This window comes from Castor canadensis, chromosome 17 (genome assembly GCF_047511655.1).
Source record: "Castor canadensis chromosome 17, mCasCan1.hap1v2, whole genome shotgun sequence".
NCBI classification, from domain to species: domain Eukaryota; kingdom Metazoa; phylum Chordata; class Mammalia; order Rodentia; family Castoridae; genus Castor; species Castor canadensis.
Window position 1 is genome coordinate 51,021,995 of NC_133402.1, and position 15,354 is coordinate 51,037,348.

The following is a 15,354-nucleotide window of genomic DNA, read 5'->3' on the forward strand; positions in this document are numbered from 1 at the left end:
CTCCTTCCTGTTAGGATTCTTGGATGATGTTTCAAGGTGAAACATGCAGAAAATAAGTGTTTCTCCTTAAAACTGAGGTGTCCACTTAGTAAAGAACTGAATCTGATGAGAATTCCATCACCTCTCATTACACTTTTTCTCTTGCCAGCTTGGCTTATCTCAGCTATATGCAGACTTTCCCATCACAGCAGGTGGAGCCTGGCCACAGGGTAGGTTTTCTGCCACATGGGAAGTCAGGTCACTTCAGCAAAAAGCACAAAGTGCTTCCCCATATATGTCAATATCTCTGGTGTACATACATGGAGGTGTCCTCTCAGAATGCAGAAGCGTATTTCAGCCCTATACATGCTGTGGAAGAAGAGAATGGAAAATCTGCTACTTCAGGCCAGGCTCAGAAAAATCCCCAGTAGACTTAGAGTCCACCATAGATTATCCAGGATTTGAGGAAACCTAGAAAGTTGTGCTTTATTTCCTCAGAGTCACAAACGGGGACACAGACCAATATGCTATCACCCAGGAGGGCTTGAGATTAGAAGTTTCTGCCAAGAAGTCTACATACTTAATAAGAATTTAATTATGCTAAAATAGAACTGTGCTGTTTTTCAATTACTTACATCAGCACTTTGTTTCCTGTTTCCCCATAGACTATGTCATAGGCAGCTTAACTCAGGTCACTAAGATCTGGGGCCTTTAGCAATCCAATAAAACCCAGCACCAGTTCTTACATAAGACATTCCACTGACTGACACCTGATACTAAGTTCTTCCTCTCGTCCTTCCCAGCCCTTGCTCTACTTATTCTGTAATGAGAAGGCCTGTTAATGCAACCCTGTGAGCTCAGACCAACTTCAGCCAATTCCAAGTATGCGTCACTTAATGGAATCAACCAAAGGGACTTGTGCCTTCTCATCTCACTTCCAATACAGTTAAGACAGTGTTTAGTTCTAAAGGAGTCATTGTCCAAAAGAAGTCAGCAATACAGAACATAGTTTTGTTTTACATTTTTGACCACCAGCCAGGTCATCCTTCCTACACCTGACTTACCTATTCTTTACTCTCTATGAACAAACATTCATTTCTCAACAGGAATTTCCAGGTTTGGATAAGCTAAGTCCTGCATGTTCAGGCACAAGCACACCACGGGGAAATGTTTTGGCATCCCATAGCCCAATGAGCCCTGAGAACATCAAGATGAGCCACCGGCACAGGTATGGACTTAGGTTAGGGAGAGTTCCATTCTCTCCAGAGAGGTGATTCTGGAGGATGAGCATGACAGGAAAGGAGTTCCAGAGAGTGCTTGTATGTACTTGCATTCCCTCTTACCCATGCACACAGCCCTGCCGCAGCTCCTGTTACAGTACCCGTGCTCTGCATCTAGTCAGTCACAATCCTGTGACATGTATACATGGTATTGCGGGAACACGGAAGAGGAAGCATTGGAACAAGTCTTAAAAGACACTTAGAACCTTGCTAGGAAGAAAAGAGTTGGGGTTATAAAGGTGATGGATGAGATCCAGGCAAAGTGACACATACTGAATCCTCAGGGTGTGAACAAGCCAGCTGTCCAGCATAATGAGTAGAGCCAAGTGGCTGGAGTGAAGGGTTCCAGGGTGTGGAAGGTGATCACAACCAGCTCTACATGGAGTTGTTCATGTGGACCTTTGGCTGTGAACCCAAGGGGAATGAGGATTGCCTCATTTAAAGAAGAGAATAATATGATGAGGTGGATATTTAAGGTGTAGCTGCTTGAAACTCAAGAGTTCTGGCCTGACTAGGCTCAACTAAGGATATTCAGAGCCTCAAAACCTGGTAGGAAGGCCAGGTTTGTTTAGAAGAGGTGACCAGTGAAAGACTCTGTTACTTAGATTTGTTTTTCAGTATGAGCAGCCACCCAGGAGAGTGGGAACTCAGTAAATGAGAAAGAACAAATGAAGGGCTTCCTGATATTGACAGAGGAAAGCTGTTGGGTAGCCTGTGGCCACAGGGTGGAAGGAAACCCACAGATCATTCATAGCCAGCAATTTCATAGTGTCTTTATACCAAGGAAGACACTTCTGAACCTAGATGCAGATCCTAGCATAGTATGGTCAAGAGTAGATACTGGCTCAGACTAACATCCCATAATAAGAGAGATGTAGAATCCTTAACCTGATTCAGCATATCTCTTTCATTCCTCTTGATAAACTGTTAATGACATCAGACTAAGTGGCCATATTCTATTTTAGAGGTTGCACCAGGGTTTCCCAGGCCAGGGGCTCCTGAGAGCAGAATGGGGCTCAGGACTGCTCCAGGCCTCAGGTAGATGTGAACATTGACTATAAAACTCTCCAAACCAGTGGTGGCCAAGGCTGAGGATGACCATTTCACACATCCCTCTACTGCCCCTACTACCCATCATGCTTTCTCAGCCATGGCCTGATTCCTCCCTATTTCCCACTCTTGCTCACAGCCCCATGAACTTGATGGGCACAGGCCGCCATTCATCATCCTCTCTCTCCTCACATGCGTCTAGTGAAGCGGGAAACATGGTGATGATGGGCGACAGCTCCATGGGCGAGGCTCCTGAGGACCTGTACCATCACATGCAGGTACCAGAGCTGTCCAAGGAGAACAAGCAGGGTACCATGCCTAGAGGACTCACCTTTCTGTTGGAGGATCTGGTCTGAGGGCTGGCAATCCTGCCAAGTTGTCTAGTTGCTGAATTCAGAACACCCCTCTCCAGAGCTAGTAAAGCTGCCTTCTTTCTACCTGCCATCTCAAGTCTCGGTCCCTAAGCCTTATTTCCCAAGAAGGGAATCCAGCTTCAGCCCTACCTGCTCTCACAGATTCCATGGGAAAGACCCTCTGTCAGATTACTCTCCTGCTTGGCATTCCTTATGACTAAGTCCTGCATCCTCCACACGAACCATAGTAGAGCCAACCCAATAGCCTTGCTCCATGGGGGTGGTATGGGTAAAGTCCCTAGTGGTGGCCATCAGCCTGGCTTCATCAGGGCCCAGGATGTAGCACCAAGCACTGGGTCTGGGCACTTCAGGTCATGAAGAAGCCAACTCTGCACCAGCCCTACAGCCAATTCAGAACTCTATCCTGCTGATTTTTCTCCCTTTGCAGCTCACGTATCACAATCCCAGGTACCAGGGCTCAGTCACCAACGTCTCTGTTCTGTCCTCGTCCCAGGCAAGCCCTTCTTCCTCCAGCCTGAGTTCCACTCACTCAGCACCATCCCAGATGATTACTTCTGCCCCTTCCAGTGCCCGAGGTAAGGATGACAAGGGTGCTGCTTACAGAGGGAGAAGAGAGGGCTTCATGAACCCCACTCATCCTCATCTGTGGTTGTGTCTTTGAGAGTGGCCCTGTGACTTAAAAGCTCATTTGTGCTTTTAAAACCAAGGAAGGATTCCAGGGTCCCTGTCTCCATATTTCTCACTCCAGGTGGCTTAGACACAGCTGTGGCAGTGTTTGCAACTGAGCCAGCACTAGTTAGCCAGCATTGCCTCTACAGAGTAAGAGACACAAGCTCAGTTCTTTCCCATTGAAATGTTCACAAGAATAAAGATCTTAGTCAAGGGAAAAATGAGTCTTTTGTCTTGAGGAATCAAACTTGATGACAAAGTACAAAAAGTAAATTTGAAAAATAAAATTAACACTGGAAAACATTATTATAAAACAGTAACATCAAACAAGACAATTTATTTCAGTTGGAAAAAGTTTAATCAGGAGAGATGACTCTCTAAAAAACTATTTACTTTGCCAAATATTGCTTGATTTCTTACTCAAGTGGATAAATGCTGTTTTTTAGAGACAGCATCTTTTTCACATTATGGTCTTTGTTTCTGCAGTGAAAGTTGATTCTGTTCTTTTAGATAGAAACATCTGCATTGGAATGGAAATCATCTGTGGCACTTAAGTTCTAAAGCTTCCTAGGGTTGACCATGCAAAATAGTAGCAGTGGTCTGAGCCTGCCAACTGGCTGTTGCTGCCAGCTTCAGAAGGACAGGGTCTTTTTGTCCTTCTAATTATTAATATAAAGAAAAATAGCACAAAATTATGATATGGAAGACCACAAAGGAAAGAATCCCTCCAAAGTACACAAACCTGTGAGGTCTACAATAGGAGTCATGGAAATGGAGGTAGTGTGGAATAGTGGAAAGAGACGGTTGCCAGCTGGGAAGACTTGTGGCAAATTGGAGGGAAGGGAATAAGGTTACAACAGGGCAGTCACAGACTTCCACCTGAAGCATCCCCTCATTGCTGTGGCAAGACAGGTCCAATGAAAAGAGCAAAAGCTGAATTTTGAATACAGGTCTTAACACCTACCAACCCTCTATCTGGTGCCCATTCTACTACCCCTATTGCCTTCCTCGTATGAACTGTGGGATCTAGACAAGGGGAGCCAGCAGTTGGAAGCAGGCTTCTCAAGTGTTGAATAGGACAGATGGACCAACAAATTGGTACATGCTAAAGATTTGTCAGCTAAAGGCTGCAAACATGAAGAACAGACAGTGCTTCATGTTATAAAGAAGGCACACAGCTGGGTGCCAGTGGCTCACGCCTGTAATCCTAGCTACTTGGGAGGTTGAAATCAGGAGGATCACAGTTCCAGGCCAGCCCAGACAAATAGTTCTTGAGACCCTAGCTCCAAAATAACTAAAGCAAAATGGACTGGAGGAGTTGCTCAAGTGGTAAAGCACCTGCTTTGCAAACTCAGTCCCACCACACACACACACACACACACACATACAGAGACCACACACACACACACACACACACACACAGAGATGGCTTTGAGAATAAAAAGGAAAGAAACCCTGAGAAGTAGTTGTGAACACCCTGATGAAGGTCTGAAGATCAGCATTTACAGTGTCTTGCAAAAAATGCTCCTGATTAAAATTGTAGAAACAGATTTAATAAATCCCATTTGGGATTTGTTGTTTTTTTTTTAACCTAAAGTCTGTAAGATATGCTCAACCATAGCTAAGACTTCAGCTATTCTTGCTGAAGAAAGATCTCAGTCAGAAGGCATTAAGGGATGAATATTTTAATTCAGTACCGACATTGCTCAGATACTCCTCTAGGCTGTGACTGCTGTCAGGGACCTTACAGGCTGCCTCTGACCACCTTTGTCATTCCCACTAACTAGTTACTGATTTGTTTACTTACCAAATTTTTACTGAATGCTCAGTAAAGAATCTGCATGACTCTTATCTGAGGGAGCACTACATCAGAGTGGAATAGAGAGAAAGTATTTTTGTTTGGAAATAACCTCTTTGTTTCAAATAGCTTGGTTACCTGTTGCTGTGTAATAAATCTCACCCAAAACTTGTCTTAAAACAATATATTATCAACTCTCACTATTCTGAGTTAGCAGGGGTCACCAAGTCAGCTGTCACCTGGACTCAACTGGACTACATTGAGTCCAGTGGCCATTCATATGACTGGCAGTTGGTGATGTCTATCAGCAGGAGCTGTCAACTTGAGTTCCTATGTATGACCCTTCCAAGTGGCTTGGGCTTCTCTCAGCATGACTGCTTATTTTCTCCCAGAGCAGCATGCATTGCAACAGACCCAAGCACAAGCTGCAATCTGCAAGGCTGTTTATTACCCAGACTTGGATATACTAGAAAGTTCCCTTGTCACATTTAAATTAGCCTGTCAAATCACCAAGGCCAACTCAGATGCCAAAGAGAGGAACAAGATTCCACCTCATGTTGTAAGAAATGGCATGTAAAGGAAGGCATTGATAGTCACCATGTTTAGAGACAAACTCTCAGAGGAAGGTTGAGAAAAGCCCCATCCCTTTCTGGGGTAGATATTAAGTGCACAAATAAGCAAAATGGTTAAATAGAACTGGGAACCAAGCAGGAATGATGATAAAGGCAGAGGCAATAATAAAGAGAGGAAGTCAGCCAGGTGTGGTGGTGCACACCTAATCCCAGCTACTCAAGAGGCAGAGGCAGGAGGATCTCAAGTTTGTAGTTACCCTGGGCAAAATTAGCAAGACCCTACCTCAAAAAAAAGATAAAGACAAAGGTGTTCAAGATATAGCTCAAGTAGTAGAGCACTTGCCTAGTAAGTGCAAGGCCCTGGGTTCAACCCCCAGCACTGAAAAAAAAAGGTGTGGGGGGAAGTTGTTTCTAGACCACAACATTCATACAATCCATGTGCAGACCCACCTGGAGAAGGGCCCAATGTCTATTAGGCACAGTGTTAGTTCCTGTGAGAGAAGACAGAGGATTGAGTGTGGCATCATAGGATAAGGCTGAGGTTTTCAAATAAATGTGACAGATACCATGGTAGATACATTCTGGGCAAAGATGAGATAGGGCTATCCCATTTGGAGTTAATGTCCCTTGTTGCCAGTGAGGAGAAAGATTTCATGAAGGTCTAAAGTGGAGTCCTCTTCTTTGGAGTTATTTCCCCATTCCCAGGAGTGGTCATGAGACAGTGTCCTTCCTTCCCATACCCAATGATACTGTCTACTGTGGTTCCTATTGCTTTGGAAACCTAAGATGAATGACCCGTGTAAGTCAGCAGCTCCCCCTGGTGGTTAAAAGGCTGATTAGTGCTGGGAAACCTAGAGATTCCCTGGGATTTATCTTCCCTAACAATTATCAGAGTACAACTGAAATAGTTCAAAAGTCCTGTAAACATAGAAGCCTTCATGGCATTTAAATGTATTCATGGAAAGTAACCATCACCCTCTCCTGCCATGGGATCAGACAGAGGACAGTGGGAGGGAAGTAGAACAAGAGTTGGAAAATTTAGTGCACAGCCCTCCTTTGTTACAGCACCAGAGAGGCCAACATAATATGAATGCAAATCCTCAGCAGAGCCTCTGGGCTCTGCCTGTATCTGTAGGCTGTTGTCCCTTCATCCTCATGTGGATCAGGGGTTGACCTTGTACACCAGGGCCATGAGCTCTGTAAGGTGAGCAAACGCGGATAGCCTAAGAGAGGCGGTTCCAGCTACATTCCTGGTGTAGAATGGGTATTTGAAGTTTGATGTGACTGAGTTGATGTAAAGGTGCTGTGTTTCTTTTCGTGCTTGCTAAATGGAGGCGAGCCCTATCCAGATTTGGCCCACCAGGCTCAAGGAGCATCCTGAGGTTCTCGGTGGTAAGGCACTAGACAAATCAGTGGTATTTGGAACATTTTTCCTTTTTCTTTACATAGCCATCTTCTTGCAGTTGCCTAAAAGCACAGGTTCTAAAAGAGAAAATACAAATCACTAAAACCACAGTGTAGCAAATTCAAACCCAGTTTTTTCAAAGAATCATACTTTGCTCATTCCCTTATCAATGAAGGACATTTTCAATGATTAAGTTTCAAAGCCAGCCCTGAGGTTCTGCAAACAGGATCTCTCAGGCCAACTGTGGAAGAAATTACATAAAAACTGTGAGGAAAGTTACATTACTGGTATTTGTTATGCTGACTTCTTGGGCTAAAATGAACGCGAGGAATTTCTCAAGGACTCCTGGGAGAAGCTGGCTGAAGAAAATTTTTTAACTGTGTCCTAACAGTACTGGCACTACACACTCCAAGGAAAGCCCTAAAAATTCTAGGTTTGGGAGACACAGAGCCTCTAAGAACTGTATTCACTGGAGCCCATGGCCTGGTCTCAGCTGCATGGCTTCTCAGGGTACACTATATAGAGGAATTTCAACCACCTGAGCCAGCTGGGGATCCAGGTGACCCTCCCATGAAGAGATTGGTGGATTCCAGGCTTGTTACTGAATATTCTGGTGTCTGGCACAATAAGCAATGCACATTTGTGGGGCTGGTCACATTATTCATACTTCAAAAAAGCCAGCAAATTACTCTTATTGCTTCAGTGGAAAGTCCTCTTAAGAAACATAAAGATGGCAGGTTCCTTTACCTATAGCCGTGGTCTGAATCCATGGGGACTGGGTCACCTGACACCCAGCATGGTCTGACCTCATCACCGCAGGCCAGGGAAAGTCACTACAGAGCCTCATAGGAAGAAAATGTGAACCAGGTTTATTCAGGAGCCTAGGTTAAAGTCCCACAATTTCTGGGTTCCATGCCCCTGAGCTCACTGAGGGCAAGTATCAGAGCTACCTGTATGCATGCCTCTGGGTGCCCAGCCAACCTGGTTCTAGGGATACAGTAGGACTAGAAGGAAGTCACAGGCTAAGTGCTAGAGGTCTAGAATCTAAGAGGGAGAACCCTCTGGCAAAAGGTGGCAGGAGACCGTCAGAGAACTGGGGCCTCTAGTGTCAGGAGAAGGTAAGTATCTAGGGACACAGTATGTCAAGTCAGAACTATGTGAAGTTATCTAAGTGTCTCTTGTCTCTGTTTGATGGCTCCATTGCAAGCTGACTTGTGCCCATGTCTGGGATACCTGGGAAAGCCCAGCATCCAGGCCACACCCATGCCCTGAGAGCACTGGGTGCAGGGGCCCTAACCAGCCTCCTCTAGTCCTCAACTGTCCTCACCCTCTGCCTCAGTGGGACAGAGTCCCTTGGCTGGGATACCACCATGTACCCATCAGGTTTGCTTCATTGCTCGTGGTTGGTAAGCTTACCTCAACTGTAAGGGGACACCTACTCTGGTTCTCCAGTCCTGAGGGACATTTGACTGCTGAGCCCTCCATCTGTGGTTTGTCATCTGTGCGTGATTGTTCTCACTTGGTTACAGGCTCTCCCTCTCTGCCAGATAAGTACCGCCATGCCCGAGAAATGATGTTGCTGTTACCCACACACCGGGACCGCCCAAGCAGTGCCATGTATCCAGCAGCCATCTTGGAGAATGGACAGGTAGTAGATCCAACCTGATGGCTGCCCTCTGCTACAAGTGTGTTGGCTTGGGCTCCCTCCACTGCATTTGCTGGACATTCTTTATTGTCTTGTGTGCCTCTCTCGTTCTGCCATAAAAAGACTGTTGGGCTCCCAGATGGGGAATACAATGAGTATGAGGACCAGACAGAGTTCAGGTGTGGGTAGAACACTAGCAAGGTTGGAACCAGTATTGCTTGTATGGCTATCTGGCCAGCTTCCTGGACTACTCATCCCCCATTCCTCTGTCAGAGGAAATTGAGTTTTTCAACCGATCCCAAAAAGGCTGTAGAGAACATAGGTCTAGAAGATGTCCTTCCTCTATGTGTGAAGGGCATCCTCACTGGGGCAGGCTCTGCTGCTTGTATCTGTCCAGCCTGCTCTGCACACAATTTGCAACAGCTCTCCAAACACCCTGCCCAGGAGCCTGGACCAGGAAGCTGCATCAATTAGTTCTTTCCTCAGTTCAATCTGCCCCTGCATAAAATTCAACTCCACGTAAGCACCACCTCCCCGAAGAGTGCCAGGAGTTTCTCAGTGGCACCTCCCTGTACCTAATCAGCCTTGACAGGCAGAGGGAGAAAACCTGATGGGCAGTGGTGGCTGTATGACAGTAGACTTGGGTGCTGCCTTTCTGTATCCTTGATGCTAACATGGAGCTTTGCAGAGCCTCCCCAGGAGGTAAAATCTGTCAGTGCTTGTGTAGTAAGAGGGGTCCTTAAATCCTTTCTGTGAGTGGGTCTCCCTGGCAGACAGTTAGATATTGAGGTACTTAGATCCTGCACAAGACAACGTGGGTGATACCTCAAATGTCCATAGAAGGGCTCAGAACCAGACACCTCTGGACAGTCTTCCCCAGGGCTGGCATGGAGCTTTCAGCACATCTCAAGCATAAGCCATCCCGCTATGATTTCTGCATCTGATCCTAGAACATCCTGGTCCTGTGGTCCATAACACTGCCTCCCAAGATACAGATGGTTGTTTTCACATTCTTTGATGGTTTTTTTTAATTTTATTATTAATAGGAGTTGCATTATGAAAATTCCTTAGATGCATATAGTGTACTCTGAAAAAATTCACCTCTCCCCCTTTTCAAATGGCAGTGTGTATCATTATGCTATTTTCATATATATATATATGTAATATGCTTCAAATCTCTTCATTTCCCAGTATCCTCTCTTATCCGCCTCGTCCCTTCCACTGATTTGGCCCCTCTCCCACAGTCCCCATTTTACATTCACATCCCACTTTCATTATTTATTATTGTCATTTTAGACCTATATTTCATATATAAGCATGATATTTTTCTCCTTCCCTCAGCCACCAAACTTCCAGCGGGCCCTGTTCCAGCAAGTTGTTGGAGCCTGCAAACCCTGCAGTGATCCCAATCTATCTATAGCAGAAAAAGGTATTGTTCCCCATCTCCAGGGGTTCCCCAACATGTCCTCATCTTGAGTGTATGACTCTCATCCCTGAGTGGTCAGGGTTACATTCCAGCACCCAAGTGTATCTATTCCATAGCACTGACCAATTCTTAGGCTCACTGTTTAGCCCATATCTGGTTTGGATCATATTGGTTTATCTGTATCTCTCCCTCTCTTCAGGGCCCACCCTCAGAGAGGCCCACCTGCACCTGAGCCCAACTTTATGGAAACTCAGGCTGCTGTGGGCAGCCCTCCCCTATGCTTTTTTTAACCAGCCCCAGAATTCAGCAGGCCCTGTGGTCCCTTTGGCCCTCAGAGACCTCTCCTTGGAGTCCAGAATGGGTCTATAGCCAACAAAAAATCTCAAGAGGAATGGAAAAAACACACCAAAGTGAATTTCCCAAAGATAAGCTTCTCCAGGGGAAGCACTGGGTGCTCCAGAGGAATCCATTCATCCTGTAGCCACTGTGGCCAGCAGCTGCTATGCATTCATCTACTCTGCAAGGCCATCAACTATACCATAAGACTGAGAAATCCTCCTTCAAACTGAAGCTGTTTGGATATTGGCATTTTACTCTGCAAAGCTAATAGAAGAACCAGCCTCTGACCCATATGGCCTTGGCCTGAAGCCCTAGACACCTAAGTTAATTTTAACACAGAGCAATACCTAAATGGGGTTAGTGATGATCTTTCCTGCCACTCCGAACCTAGCCTGCAAGTTCTACTCTTCTCCATCTGTTGGGGTTTATGGAATACTCAGTTCCCACCAATAGCCTGCTGTCCTCTAACCCATCAGAATATGTCCTCCAAAACTGTCATCATGTTGTCATTATACCTCCTCACCAACTGCTGTCTGCTATCCCCACTATCATTGTTCCTCCCTTGCTCATCCTAGAGGACAGGACCTCTCTGTCTTCTATAAAAAGACAAGACGCTAAGTCCACAACCTCAGTGATTGTCGGGCATTGGTGCCACATGCTCAGCCACAAAGGGCCTCCTGAAGATGCCTTTCTAGCCTCAAGTTTGCACATCCTGGAAACATGCAGCATCTTGGACTCCAGCACCCATGACCCAAAACAAAGTTCCTTTTTGGCCTCAAGGGCCATAATCCACAGTGAGTTTTCTTTGCCTGAAATGCAGAACAATTTCAGAACTAGCCAAGAGCCTAGACAGGCTCAGAACTCAAATGAATGTTGGTGGCCAGACCAGGATGCTATGCCAACTGGACACAGAAGAGCTTCAGGCCTCAGGCCACACCACAAAAGAAGCTGGATATGCCCTCCCTAGGTGTGGAAGGGAAGGAGGGTTGTCTCAGAACAAAGGCTGAGCTCAGAACTCCTCATGTCTGTATCACAAGATCAGCACTTAGTCTCTTAGTGAACAACAAATTACACATTTTCCCAGTGGCAACACATAGGTCTGAATACTCCCCAGGTTTCTACCTGGACCCTAGGGTAGGAACTTCACATTTTTGTGCATACTTGTCACCATTTTCTTGTTGGTCAGGGTCCTAGATCCCCTGAGGATCTCATCTGTTACTTGCAGTTATCTTCCTTTGCCAGGCAGTAAACTCCCAGACCAAGCAAACCTGCCCTCAGGGATAGGGGCTATGTGCTGAGGACCTCAGACCAGTACTTGATAGCTAATGGTGAGAGAGATGGCAAAGCCCAGTGCATATTGCTCTTCTAGGATTAGTTCTATCTTAGCCTTCCTACATGGAAAAGATCCACTGCCCATAGTCATCAAGCTAAGAGGTCCAAGTTGGTAGCTTCTGGTTCACATAGAATAGCTCAGGCAGGCACCCTTTTGTACACTATTACAGCCTTGCCATCTTTCTTCCACCATAGCCTTCCTGACCTCAAGTTCCTTTGGACCCTTGTGGGTAAACTTTTGCAGTCTCACATTTCTTCCAGGGGCACATCTAAGATCTTGGGTTGTTGGATCTCTTTAGGGAAGTTATTCAGATCCATCTCCAAGCATATTCTTTCCTGAGATTTGTATCTTTTTATAGAGATGGTACTTTTCTTTTGGGAAAAGAGCCTGGGTAAGGCTGGGCCTGTTCTTGTAATGACTCAGACTCTCTTAGGAAGCTGTCTGATGGAATCCCCCTGATTACTCATATGATTCAGAATTCCTCCCTACAGGTGACAGCTGAGTATCTGCCCACTGCTGAATGGCTGCCACTCCCCTCCTTGTGCTGTCAGCCATCAACTCTACCAACTACAATCCTTCTTAGAACTGAGGCTGTTTAGATAGTGCAGTTTTGCCTGGTGCTATGCTGCAAGCCCACACCAAACCCTGAGCAAGAAGGAAAATGGACATGACCACACACACACTTATTCATGGATCACTGTGGGCCCAGCCTCTTTGGCCACATCCCCTAGAATGCCAGACTCCATCCAGCTCCTTCCCTTTCAGAGGCTCCAAGCTCCCATCAGGTCTTTGGAATTCCTTACTCAGTGCCTGAGCCAGGAAGAAACCAAACCTCTGGCTACTGTCTGGCCAGTAGGCAGACACCTAAACTGTGAGCTGCTCTTCCCTGCTGCTAACAGCCCAAGGCTCCATCACCAGAAAGGGCATATTTCTTTTTATTCATTTTTTTATTCATTTATTTTTTATTGTGCTGGGGGTACATTGTGGCATTTACAAATGTTCTTACTATATATCAAATACATCATACTTGAATTCACCCCGTCCATCAGTCTCCTGTAGGCATGTTTCTTCTTGCTGGCATTTGTTCTCTAGGAAGAATTAACAGGCTTTACATCCCTTTCCTGCACTTGTACAGTTCACCCCAGATCCTAAGTTCTAGCCATTGTTCCTCTCTTCTCCTGTCCTATATATCTTTCACCCCAACTGTGGCTGAGAGATGAGTATCGTGGCACTGGACTTCCTTACTCTGGGGCCCACTGTATATTCTGCATCCATGGCAGGTGGTAACTTCTCTAGATGTTCTAAACTATCCATGGGTTCCACAGCCCTCCCTCCTCCCTCAGGAAGCAGTGAGTCAGTGGGTCTTGGCTGCAACTCCTGGGCTTTGTATTTTCCTCCAGTTATGTTGCACATCTCTCCTTGCCTAGAAAAACCTCCTGTGCTTCCCAAATACATCCAGTGGGCGTAAAAGTGGGATGGGTCAAAGTTTGAGTGTCACCCACCGTCTCTGAGAGGCAGCTCCTGCCCACTACCTGGCTGTGCTCTGGGAGCTCTGGAATGACAGTCTCTGCCTCCTATCCTGCTTCTTGCTTTTCCCATAGAGCCTAAGCAGTGGAAGAGCCCTTACTCTTGACTTTGGGGAAGAGCTCTATGGTCTGCACTCTCTCTGTATTCTCAATCTCTTCAACCTGTTCTACTCTTCTCTTCTGCTTTCTCTTCTTCTGCTCGCAGATCCCAGGGACCACATATGTTCATTCCTTGTACATTCTTTCAGCTTGCCTCATGCTGAGCACCCTTCAGATATCAGCTCACTCACTCTGTTGCCGTCCTCTTAGTTTCAATCCCTGGCACTTGCCCCTGTGGTCACTGGCCTTGCTCACTGTTTAGTTCCAGGAGCTGGCATGCCACTCCCATGTGTACTGGATACACAACACATACCTAGAAGAGCCGCAGGTTGTAGGACAAGCTTCTCCCAGAGGGTTGCTCAAGAAGTAACTTCTGTTCACGCCATCTCTTTCCACCCTTCAGCAGTGCCCGCAGCCCCCAGCAGCTGGAGCCTGGATAGCGGAGCCCAAGAGGCCCAGCCCTTCCTGTCTACCCACACGGGGCACACCCTGGCCCCCCCAGTGCCTCCCCGAAGCCTGCTGCATGGTAAGAAGACCTCCAGCGGGTCCCCCAAATAGTCCCTGGTCTCAGACTCTGTTCAAAATCCAGATCAACAGCTGTCCAGGCTGAGAAGATAGGCCATTCTTTGAGTCAACGCAGCCAAGGAGAAAACATTCACACCACAGAAAAAATCCTGCTGGACTTTGGAGTTGGTAAGGCTTCTGAGTCCAGGTTAGCTCAGTAAGGTCATCCCAGCAAGTGAGGCTGAAGACAACGGGAATCAACTGTGCCAGGTGTGCCGCTCACTACCCTGTCATCGCCCAGCCAGTGGGCTAGGGATGCTACTGCCTGCAGCCTGTTGTTCCATGGGCTCTGAAGCACTGAATTTTACTGTATGGAGTGAGTCTTTTACCCCAGTCTATGTTTTGGAGAACATCAATATAAAAAAGGTTTTTCCATGGCCTTCAGTGCTGAGAGGTCCCAAGGGAACTCTTTGTACACCTGCCCAGTTGGCCTAGCAAAATGGTGCTGGCCCTCAGCTTAAGCAGGTGTCAAGCTGAGGCTCTGGTTCTGTTCTCTTTGCAGGTCATTACTCCCTACACTTTGACGCCTTCCACCATCCTCTGGGCGATATCCCTCCAGCTCTCCCTGCCCGGACTCTGCGCAAGGTAATGTACTAAAGGGACAGTTCCACCGTCTCTACTCCTGTAGAGTCACCCTGGGGTCTACAAGAAGAACCTGAGTGCTTCCCTGCTTCTTTGCCCCTGAGAGCTCAACCTTGAGAAGCTAGGGGTGGCCAGAGCCACAATTGAGCCGCAGGTAACCAATACATTCTGCGACAAATGCAATGAGGACAGGGAGACCAGAGGGTCTTAAAGACAACACATGGTACCAAGAGTATGTGAACAGTAAGCATGGAGAAAATTGGGGGCTTAACACCACAGGACCTTGACACACCGTGGTCCAATAGCAAATAAATGTCCCTGTGGTGGGTTATAGAGATTTTTAAACTAGTATCCAGTGGGAGAAAAAAAAACATTAGGCACCAAAGCTTTATGAAAAACAAGACATTAAACTCTGCTGTTACAAATTTCTCTGCAAATGGGAGTGAGTCTGCCAAATTTTAATAACAGAATACATTCATCTGGTCCATGGCCCACCAGGGCTCTTTCTGCCTCCCCAACTAGCCTGATGACCTTCTATAAGTAACCCAGTCCACAGACAGCCTGGGACTTAGCCCCAGGGTACACCAGTGCCCAGCAGCCAGCACAGGGCCATTTGTTTGCCCACAGAAATACAGTTATTTGGATTGGTGGAGTGGCTCAAGTGGTAGAGTGCCTACCCAGCAAGCATGAAGCCCTGAGTTCAAGTCCTGGTA

At 46.5% G+C, this 15,354-nt stretch overlaps 1 protein-coding gene across 10 annotated transcripts in view; it reads left to right on the forward strand.

Moving 5' to 3' along the window:
• Dock3 (dedicator of cytokinesis 3) overlaps window positions 1-15,354 on the forward strand; it is a 561,871-nt gene that overhangs the window by 543,473 nt on the left and 3,044 nt on the right. For 4 of the 10 annotated variants that reach the window (XM_074059333.1, XM_074059335.1, XM_074059336.1 and 1 more), the window contains 7 exons: window positions 1,086-1,207; window positions 2,449-2,587; window positions 3,111-3,258; window positions 8,657-8,775; window positions 10,114-10,201; window positions 13,899-14,021; window positions 14,562-14,644. In XM_074059333.1, coding sequence (XP_073915434.1) covers window positions 1,086-1,207; window positions 2,449-2,587; window positions 3,111-3,258; window positions 8,657-8,775; window positions 10,114-10,201; window positions 13,899-14,021; window positions 14,562-14,644 — 822 coding nt within the window. The remainder of the gene's footprint in view (window positions 1-1,085; window positions 1,208-2,448; window positions 2,588-3,110; window positions 3,259-8,656; window positions 8,776-10,113; window positions 10,202-13,898; window positions 14,022-14,561; window positions 14,645-15,354) is intronic. The other 6 variants (XM_074059334.1, XM_074059338.1, XM_074059339.1 and 3 more) reach the window with 6 other exon arrangements.